Source organism: Sinocyclocheilus anshuiensis, unplaced genomic scaffold, assembly GCF_001515605.1.
Source record: "Sinocyclocheilus anshuiensis isolate Anshui unplaced genomic scaffold, SAMN03320099.WGS_v1.1 scaffold152, whole genome shotgun sequence".
NCBI classification, from domain to species: domain Eukaryota; kingdom Metazoa; phylum Chordata; class Actinopteri; order Cypriniformes; family Cyprinidae; genus Sinocyclocheilus; species Sinocyclocheilus anshuiensis.
The window spans coordinates 3,498,934-3,509,983 of NW_015555781.1; the positions used below are offsets into that span (position 1 = coordinate 3,498,934).

General features: G+C 36.7%; 1 protein-coding gene across 4 annotated transcripts in view; it reads left to right on the forward strand.

Moving 5' to 3' along the window:
- The window catches only part of LOC107674688 (lethal(2) giant larvae protein homolog 1-like), a 42,421-nt gene that overhangs the window by 18,600 nt on the left and 12,771 nt on the right, over positions 1 to 11,050 (forward strand). For 3 of the 4 annotated variants that reach the window (XM_016468760.1, XM_016468761.1, XM_016468759.1), the window contains exons 6-10: positions 3,529 to 3,691; positions 4,022 to 4,157; positions 5,640 to 5,694; positions 5,780 to 5,934; positions 9,508 to 9,725. In XM_016468760.1, the coding sequence (XP_016324246.1) occupies positions 3,529 to 3,691; positions 4,022 to 4,157; positions 5,640 to 5,694; positions 5,780 to 5,934; positions 9,508 to 9,725 (727 nt within the window). The remainder of the gene's footprint in view (positions 1 to 3,528; positions 3,692 to 4,021; positions 4,158 to 5,639; positions 5,695 to 5,779; positions 5,935 to 9,507; positions 9,726 to 11,050) is intronic. The other variant, XM_016468762.1, reaches the window with a different exon arrangement.

An 11,050-nucleotide genomic window follows, 5' to 3' on the forward strand; every position in this document is an offset into this window, starting at 1 on the left:
GACACATTCATGGTAATTACTTTTGCCGGTGCTTTGCGGCAAGCTTTAGCCTATTGTGTGCATTTGAACGCAGAACTGTTCAGCTGCTCTGACGGCACGCTAGCTGCTGCTGGACACTAAACACCGTCGAGCCACTCTTGACAGTCACGGCAGCACGGTCTCGTGTTGTTTCCACCAGCGCGGAAATCTTTTTTCATCACTAATTGATGGATGTCTAAAATATAAAAATAAGGAGAAGCCTAAAACAGGTCCGATGCCGGACCCGCGTCTTAACTATGACGTGAAAATTGTCCCGAAGCCCAGCCCTAGGGGCGTAAAAAAGTCGAAATGCAAGGCTCTAGTTCAGGCACAAGGAAACCCATACTATGCAGCAATCATCCTTAATTGCAGAAATGTGGCAAAACATCTCTGGAGAGAACCTCAGATTATTAAATTTGGATCAACATAGGCTACATTTGTGAACGCACATTTTCTGCAATGTCACGTGTCAAGTCACGCTTCCGTGCGCGTCTTACAGACTGCAACTTACAATGGCAACTTCATTGTGCTGTTACTCCTTTCCAGCCGAATTTCACAAAATTGGTCAGCTCCCGACAGCATCAGGTGTTTTATTAATGGTGAGCATAATTATTTATTAATTTATTTCAATGAATGTAATCGATTAGATTATAATATAATATAATCATAATATTTAGACCATAATAGGCTATTATAATTCTGGTTGGTTTGTATTGGTGACATAATATGTAAATGATATGTGTGCGGCCCGTGAGACTTGCACTTGGACCATAGTGCGGCCCAGTGGAAAAAAAGGTTGAGAACCACTGCTCTAGTATACCTGTCTACAACAACTCTGAAAAGGATTATCTGAATGTCTCAGTGGAAAGTGAGGATTTTTAATATATTTTTTAAAGCCTCTGTGACTCTGGACATCTACACTGGACTCTAATAAAGATGGCCGAGCAGACAGATTCCACAGCACTTACCTCATAAAATAAGCATTTACGGACTCCCACCCCATCTGTGCATGAGGTTAATGAAGCTGCAGCAAGACCTCTTGTTTATTTTCTTTCCCTCCTTTGGCCCTATCTGAGCTGCTTTTGTCACACTTCTCTCATACACTTTGAACTAGAAACGAATCAAACATCCTGATTCGCTCAAGGCTCTTTGCCCCTTTTTGCCCCCAGCTGTGGCTGTCTGTTACTCTGTCAGTAGGATATATGCAGCTTGAGCTTTCCTGTCCCACTGCCAAGGTACTAACTTCACACCGCCACAGCTAGACATTTGGACTTCAAAAAGGCCTTGATTGCTGTGATCTGTTGAGATCTTTAAGCCGCTGCTGTCCATTTGTCATTGTACGAATATTTATAAATATTTGATACACCTTTTGTTAAAAAGAAACCTGTTTTTCCTAATGGCTGTAATTATGTCTGCTACAAGGCAGGAAATCACACTAACTATTCATCTTACTCTTTAAAGACGTTATTTAACTCTGAGATAAATTACAGCTTTCCCAGTGTGCCCTTTTGCAGATATAGCCTGGGTGGCTAAATGTGGACTTCATCTGCTTCTGAGAGACCTTGAACTGCTCATTAACTGAGCACAATTTGGGGTAATGAGCATCCTATCTGAGCCACTGGTAATAAGTATGTGTCAGCCAGGAAACTACTGAACAAAATGCTTTTGTACCAAGTGCCAAATCTCTTGGGCCCCAGCCGAGGAGTCATTTAAAATGGGGGATATGAGCTTTGCACACTCATCTTTGGAAATCAGCAGGATCTGGAATGCCAGAATATACTCTGTGGCTCAGTAGAAAAAAAAATATTGTTGTGATTTGTTTTTCTATAAGACATGGAGGCATCTAGATTGATGTGTAAATGAGTTTTAATGTCTTCAGAATACTTCTTATTATAATTATAAATGGTGTGCTTGCTAGCATAAAACCTAATATGCATCCACTGTGATGTGGCCATCCTCTACTAACCTCAATGAAGACTAGTTTGGAAAACTATTTTATAATATCATTCTTCTAATGTCAATTAAGGATTCCTACAGTCATGAAAAATCTGGGAATATTAAGTTTTTATTATTTATTTTTTAAAATAATAATTGTTGTCGTCGTCGTCGTCATCTTTGAGATTTAACATTAAGATTATTTAATATTTTAACATTTAAAGTATTTAATTTTATTTATTTAATATTATTTAACCTTTAAAAATTGTAATTATATGATTGATGTAATTATATGATGTGTATGGTGATGATGGTTGTTTTATTTATTATAAATGATTAAATATGCTCAGATTTGTAATTGTAATTTGTAATTTTGCAGAAATTGCTCTTTGTGATTTCAGTCTCTATAAAATCTTTATCCAGTAATCACGAATAACTGGAAAAATCAGGCAAAGATCATTTGAAAATCATAGAGTTATTGGTCAAAAAGGTGTGGAAACACTTCATTGGAATCTTATAGCCTTGTTCTGCGCATCTTCAGTTTTTATAAAAATTTTAAAATTGCAAGATCTTCCTTTAACTTCGACAGTGTTCAACATTCTGAATATATATTTGGGAGCATTAATGCCATTTCAATGTTGCCATACTAATTTATGATTTGGTTATCATCATATACTAACTTATAAACAGCAGTATGTATTTCAAGAAGTGCAAATCAGTTTTTTTTGTTTCTTACATTTTCTTGTAAAACCCTTCAGTTGTTTGTGTGAAATTTTGTTTCTTGTGGCTGTTCTCATTCGAAGCCAAGCCACCAAACGACTACTCCAGTCCTTCTATTCCATGCGCCTTCCTCTTTCCCTTCATGGCTGCATCTCATCCCGACTCTGTGGGTGTACCATGCACATTCCAGCTCTTGAATCCATGCCACCGCCACAGAGGAATCCCGGACTGTGGCTTTTGATTTGTCATCATTTGTCTGGCTTTCAAACCGAATTTAAACATGTCAGCATCTGATAATGTTGTCAACTTCTGCTGTGTTACTTTTGCATTGAAACCACTGATTTAAATTTTTTTGAGTTATTGAACTTTTGTGTTTTCTTTCCGTTCACCCCGTTAGACTTTGCAAACATGAATCAAGAGTAATTGTTACCAAATGTTCAATACATTGTTCTCAAAGCTTGGAGCTTGGTTTGTTCATCGCTCATTGAACCCTGAGACTTGCACATTTTTCCACGTGAAATGCTTTTCCACACAAGTCTGCGTTTGATTCTGTTGAGAAAAAAAAAGTGCTGACTGAAGTTTTGCAGTAAAGGTTTTCTGTAACCTCTGATGTGTACTTCAGTAGCGCTCTGTGTTTGGGGAGTTAAGTAGTGTGTACTCAGATTTGGGTTTTTCACCAAATAGAAGTGCAGTTGAGCGGCACTACAAAGAGAATAAATCTTCCAAATGTTCCTTGGTGCAGAGTAGTGCTTGGTTTTGTCATCTGTCTGTAGGTTTTCTGAATCTTCAGAATACGCTGAATAAAAGCTTGCTATTTGTAATGTTATTCACGTGTCTGGTTATTCCCCTTTTCAGCGTTCCAGAGGAGTACAAGTGTGGAAAATCATTGGGGCCTGTGGAGTCCCTGCAGGAACATCCGCAAGACTCTGATAAAATCCTCATTGGTTACAGCAGAGGTCTGGTTGTACTCTGGGACCTCAACAGTCGGCATGTAGTCAACCTCTTCCTGGGAAAGCAGGTGGGTTTGTGTGCAAGTTGGTTTGATGTCTCTCAAATGGCTTTCAACACTCTTTTGGGGTTGTGTGGTTGAAAGGCATTAAATTAAAACAGAAACGTAGACATCAGTGTCTGAAAATCTCTGTAAATGTCAGATAATTGCACTGTGGACAAAGTGATCAGGTCAAGAGATCTGTCCGTGATTCATAAAAACTCTTTTAAAACCATCTTTAAATCATCAGTGCTTGATGTTAAGATGTCCCGATGGTTTAATTCAAACCTTTTGACTTCCTTTCATCGTCTTTGGTCTTTTTTTGACACTGTGTATTGTGTGGGACTGTCACTCTTGTAGCAGCTGGAGAGTTTGGTCTGGGAACGGTCCGGGAACAGCTTTGTTAGTTCCCATAGTGATGGCGGATACATGGTGTGGGCTGTCAGCAGCAGCAATCCCTGCACTCATGACCCCATCTCATCCACAGTACCATATGGTGAGCCGAAACACATGCCAATTACACACCCTTCCCTTTTTCTCTTTGGTTCTCACAATCACACACGGATTGTTTGTTAGCAGTAAGTTTGTTTACATTTTCCATCTGTCTGTCCAAGTGTACAATATCGTTCAAAAGTTTGGGGTCCGATTTTTTTATTTATTATTAAAGGGGTCCTATTATGCTCTTTTACAAAGTCTTGATTTTGTTTTGGGGGTGTACTAGAACAGGCTCTCATACTAGGTTGTTCGAAAAGCACCAGGTCTCGTCCCATTCGTCGATCTTTGTGATATCACAAATCACAGAAAATTTGTGTGGTAGTCCAAACGAATCGTTCGTTGTAGTTTTTGAAAAGATTTCGGTTAAATAAAATATCTCCTTTTGAAGTGGACTTTGAGCTTTGTAACTTTGCAGATCTTTTTTATGCTCAAACAGCAACATTACAGACTAACTAAAGTTGAAAAAGTGAAAAAGCATAATAGGACCCCTTTAAAATTTTTGTACTTTTTAATTTAGCAAGGTTGCATTAAATTGATCAAACAGTGACAGTATAAACGATTATTTCAGATAAATGCTGTTCTTTTGAACTTTGTATATGTCAGAGGATCCTGAATTTTTTTTTTACAGTTTCCACAAAAATATTAAGCAGCACAATTGTTTTCAGCATTGATAATAAGAAATGTTTCTCGTGCAGGAAATCAGAATATTAGGATGATTTCTGAAGGATCATGTTACACTGAAGACTGGAGTAATGATGCTGAAAAGTTTTGCATCACAGGAATAAATTACATTTTAAAATATAGTAAAATAAAATGTGACTCTTTCACTTTGTAATAATATTTAACAATATTACTGTTTTTTTTTTTTGTATTATTGATCAAATAAATGGAGCGTTCGTGGGTGTGATATCTTTCAAAACCATTAAGAAAAATCTTACTAACCCAAACTTTTGAGGCTAATTGTTGTCCGATTAATGTAAATACATGTTGGACAAAGCCGAGCTACAATCGCATGGTCCAGGTCTAGTACAAGTCAGACTAATGCGTTTACATTTTAAAAAGACTAGCTATTCCGACTGAAATCAAACATTTAACATGCATGTAAACGCACGTCATGTTTTGGGTTGTTTTTTATGCATTTATAATAATTCCAGTAGCCACAAGCTCATAGACGGCTGGTCATGCTGTAATGTTTGCTTAACTTGCACAATGTCAGGAAATGTTGTTCTATACCAAAGCTTAGAGTCCGTTCAACTTTTGTAATAGGCCCTTTAAAATCCTTCTCCAGACCTATTAAAGGGATCGTAAACCTCAAATGCACTCACTTTTAGCTTGATGGTTTGTTGACACAAACCGCTTGGGGGATCTACAGATATTTTCCAATTTTCAACATGTACTCTGCCAAGATTTCTGTAGTTTTGGTGGTTTCTCTTAAACTCAGTTTGTCGTTCTGTTTTCCTCATTTTTGTGTTATTCATCTCAGGCCCCTTTCCCTGCAAAGCCGTGAACAAGATCCTGTGGAGGACAACAGAATCAGGGTGCGTGCAGTAATGTGTGAGAAATGAAATCCCATGATCGCATGTTTTAGTTCTCTCAGGAGGGTCTCCTCTGTTGTGTCTGTAGAGCTCCTCTAGTGTTGTTCAGTGGCGGTATGCCCAGAGCCAGCTATGGAGACAGACACTGCTTAACCATCCTCCAGGACAGCAGCCATGTCACCCTGGACTTCACCTCGCGTGTCATAGACTTCTTCACCATTCACTGCACAGACAAAGATAAGGGTGAGCAGGCCACCCATGGGCCCGGTGGTGTGGACTAGTGTTTAAAGATTTGGGCTGATAACTGAAAAGTAGTGATCGACTGATATTGATTTTTTATAACTGATACCGATACCAATTATTTGCATGTTTACATGCCCGATAACCGATATGCAGAAACGATATTTATTTACTGTTATAAAGTAAATAAATGACTGAGTGAAGTAAGAACATACTTCACTTTGGTTTTTTCTCTTTTCAGTCAACTTTTTTTTTTTTTTAAAGTGTTGAAAATTAGCAGTCTTTCATGTTAAATTTAATCTTCATATTACAATTATTTATTTATAAAAAGCATAAACAGCAACAACTCTAATATTAACAATAAGCAAAATAAATGTAGAATGTCTATAATGTTTTCTAAAGTTGAAAAAGTGAAAAAGCATAATAGGACCCCTTTAAAATTTTTGTACTTTTTAATTTAGCAAGGTTGCATTAAATTGATCAAACAGTGACAGTATAAACGATTATTTCAGATAAATGCTGTTCTTTTGAACTTTGTATATGTCAGAGGATCCTGAATTTTTTTTTTACAGTTTCCACAAAAATATTAAGCAGCACAATTGTTTTCAGCATTGATAATAAGAAATGTTTCTCGTGCAGGAAATCAGAATATTAGGATGATTTCTGAAGGATCATGTTACACTGAAGACTGGAGTAATGATGCTGAAAAGTTTTGCATCACAGGAATAAATTACATTTTAAAATATAGTAAAATAAAATGTGACTCTTTCACTTTGTAATAATATTTAACAATATTACTGTTTTTTTTTTTTACAGTATTTTTTATTTGTAAAAATGCAGCCTTGGTGAGCTGCATTTAGCATACACACTGATGCCCAGTTATGATAACAGAATTGAATATTTATTTGTATTAAAAAAAGCAATGCAATTAAATAATCAGGCAGGGAGGAGATGTTTAATATTTGCCTCTAAAACATTAGCAGTCTTTCATGTTAAATTTAATCTTCATATTACAATTATTTATTTATAAAAAGCATAAACAGCAACAACTCTAATATTAACAATAAGCAAAATAAATGTAGAATGTCTATAATGTTTTCAAATGGAGAAAATAAAGGACAGGAGTCATATCAACTTCATTTTAAACTGCAGTTTTAGTAGGTTTATAAGCTGTTTAATAGCTACAGAGTCAAGAATAATGGAGATAATGAATTTCCATAGAGTTGTATTTATTTAGATGTTTATTAGCGAAATAATGGTTATATAGTAAATGTTAATACAATTTAGGGTGTTTTAAACAAGCATCAACCACACCAACCCGCTGAGTGAACAGCAATATGAAAGTGGTTTCACGAGACTAATGATGAGCAAATATACAACAGAGAGAGAATTAAATTCAGCGCTTTTGTTTCCAACATGCGCTCATTCATGGCTGTATTATTTAACTCATGCAAAGTTACGTCTTTACTGGGAGAGGATCTTGACGGATTATCTACGTGACTCCGACTTCACGAGACTAACGATGAGCATAGACAACAGAGAGCGAATTCAATGCAGCGCTTTTATTTCCAACATGCGCTCATTCATGGCTGCATATGATTTAATTCAGGCAAAATTACGTCTTTATTGGGACAGGACTTGACTGATTATTTTACATGACTCCGTGAGTTGGTCTCTATTTCTTAGAGCCAAGCTGCATAAACTACATATCAGGCATTTTTGTAATGCATCTAATTTGTGCATAAATGACTGTTATGTTAAATAAAGTTTACTAAATACAGCAAATCAAGTACCTGCACCATGCCGTTGTTGTTGTCGTCTTGTCTCCCCTCAGACGCGCTGCAATGCCGATCCTGCGCGCAATTCTCAAAACACCCACAAGATGGCGGTGTTTATCGGTGAATCCGATATTACAAAACCGATATCCGATTATGGTAAAATGCTTAACCCTCTACCGCATGGTGTAGCCATATGGCAACATACTCTTTGTGTTCATTTCCTTGCCACTGTCTCTTTAAGAGAACATTCTCGTTTTTTTTGTTGGAAAGAGAGGACCTTAGTTTAGCCAATGATGTGCTTTAAAAATATTTATTATAAGTAAGCTTACACTTATTCTAAGTTAGATCCACTATTGTATGCTGTTGCCGTATGGCAACATATCATAAAGTACCTTAAAATAATATTTTTTTCCAAAAATTTTTTTACAACACTTCAAGTTAAGCCATTCTTAGAAAAGAAAAAGATTCAAATATGTTTTTCTATAGGTCTATCATAATGCGTGCGGTAGAGGGTTAAATATCGGGGAAAATATCGGTAAATCGATATATCGGTCGATCTCTACTGAAAAGTAGGGGTGGGTGGTTTGAACTAACTCTTAAGTAATTTTATTTCACTGTAATAGTATCTTTCATAGTATGATTAATTTAGCTGAAAGTTCAACTTTAAACTGTTTTATATATTACACAACCTTATCTACCTAGTGACTTTAAACTGTAGACACAAAAGGGACTTCATCTCCTATTATGCTACAAGTGATAGTAACGGCAACTATTATAATAATAATAATGTTTTTTTTTCAATAAAGGATGATGATTATTGTTGTTGTTGAATAACATATAAATAATAATACTGTTATGGTTATTATTAATAATATTAATAGGTTATTTACATAGACTGTATAAAAACATGGATGTAGTGTCCGTGACATCACCCGTAGGTTTCTGAAGAGCATTTTTGAAGCCTAAAGTGGGCGGAGTGGGCCGTCGCCATCTTGGCAGCGCGTCATTGTGCATCACTCCTGGATAATCAGAAATGGGCAAAGAGGGCAAAATTGGGCAAAACCCGCCTAGCTCGACGGTGGTGACAACAGCGGCAATCCACCTGTCACTCAAGTGGCCATGCCCTTAATTTTGCAGAACTTTAAGGCTTAATATAATTTAAATGGATGAGTTCTAAAAAAATTCACCCCCCTCACAGTTGTCATGAAGGGCAAAATTAGCTATATAGACCAAAACCACTTTTTGTTCCAGGCTGTAAACATTTTTTTCTGCTGTAAATTTGGCCATTTTAACATGGGGGGTGGGATGTCTATGGGATTGACTCCCTTTTGGAGCCAGTCTCTAGCGGCCAGTCGATGAACTGCAGTTTAAGTCACTTCCATGTTGGTTTCAAGAGAGAGACCGGAAGGTTGCCGCTTGGTTATTTACTTGATGGATGTAAACCAGAATAATATTTTTTTAGAACAAATAAGCCATCAATGTGAAAAACACTTCAAATTGTGTACCATGAATATGCTATAATATAAATAATTCCAGCAGAATCTGTTCAATTTGACATTGCTACCATGGTATATATACAGTCATAATGCCCAGCTCTAGTTATAGGTTCAAACTCTTACATGGGGCAATCACTAAACTACCACAGTTGTACCCTTGATCAGGGCACTTGGACCCCGGTTGCTTCTGTGGAGCTGTTCCTGTAATAAGTGTCCTATAAATCACTGATGATGCATGTGTATGCTAAATGTTTATTTTTATTTCCTGTGCATGGACTTATGGTTATTTGTGTGCCTCACAGAATTTGATGACCCATCAGCGCTTGTGGTTCTTTTGGAAGAGGAGTTGATAGTGATTGATCTTCAGATGGCTGGCTGGCCCACTGTCCCTGCTCCCTATCTGGCTCCTCTGCACTCCTCTGCCATCACCTGTTCATGTCACATCTCAAATGTGCTTCCCAAACTGTGGGAGAGAGTGATCAGTGCGGGCCAGCAGCAGTGTCCTCTGCAGAACTATGAGGTGGGTGAAAAGTCTTCATACAGCAGTGGGGAACTGTCAGGGCCCTCAGAGAGGGCCTAACTTATTGTAAAAACAATATTTACAATTTTTAAATAAATGTTTTAAATGTTTTAAATTTCAATAAAAAATTATTATTACTAATTTTAATTAAGCAATTCATAATTTGACAAACATCATCTAAATAAAATAAATACAATTTCTCTGAGAAAAACAAATAAATGTTTTAAAATATAGTATTTTAAATAAAAAATAATTATTACAAATTGTGTTTAAGCAATTCATAATAATATCATCTAAATAAAATACAATTTATCTGAGTAAAAAAAAACGAACAAAAAAAAAAAAAACTCCAAATCTGCCTATTCAGCGAATGGGCAAATGAACGCCGCCCATTTTCTCCATATTAGAATGTTTCCGCCTAACGTCTGCGGAAGGTCCAGCTATGAAAATTACAGAGGGCCAAGCAATGGACCCTTTTCACAAGACTGTGATGATGCGTTTAACGGTCATCAGCATCGTAAATCCTCGAAAGTTTTTCATATTTGTATTTAAAAAAAAAATGTATCTACATTTATAACACTATTCTTTGTATTATATCACCTTTGCATCAAATTACAAAAAAACAGTTAACGCTAATGCGAGAGTGTTTCTAATGCAGCGTATATGGGCGGGACGGTAAATTTGACATCGTTCTGTCTTCTGACAGCCGTTATCAGTCTCTCTCAATTTTTTTCCTTTTATTGAAATTCATGAAAACACTACAGTGGAGAACGACCTCATTTGACAACTCCACAAAGCACTACAAGTGCGTCGATATGAACACACGTTTAAGTGGCATACACACTGGGAAATTTGACTGCATATCACATTTGTGAAATTATCGATAGTAGCTGATCAATCTCGGGGGTTGGGCTGTGTCCGCTAGGCTTACTTGTCTCCGTGCTTGTGCTGGAGCTGGTTCACTTACGTCGGTGCTCGTGCTGGGGCTGGTGTTGGATGCCGATTTTGGAAATTTTTTGCTGGGATGGGCATTTAAAAACTGAAATTCGCTTTTCCGCCATTATCTCCTTGTATTAAAGTTAATCTTGTTCACATTCTGTATAGTTCATGTCTGATACCACGCGCCAGCGTCACGTGTTCATGAGGATTAGGCTAATCATCCCATATAGAAAACATCACAAGTAAAATTAATCATGTTTATAAAGATAAACATTTATTATAGCCCACTTACAATTTACGTTTCAGAGATCATTACAAATAAATTATTAAATGCTAAAACTGAATAAATTTAAATGAACAAACTTGGCGTTGCATTTGCAACCATG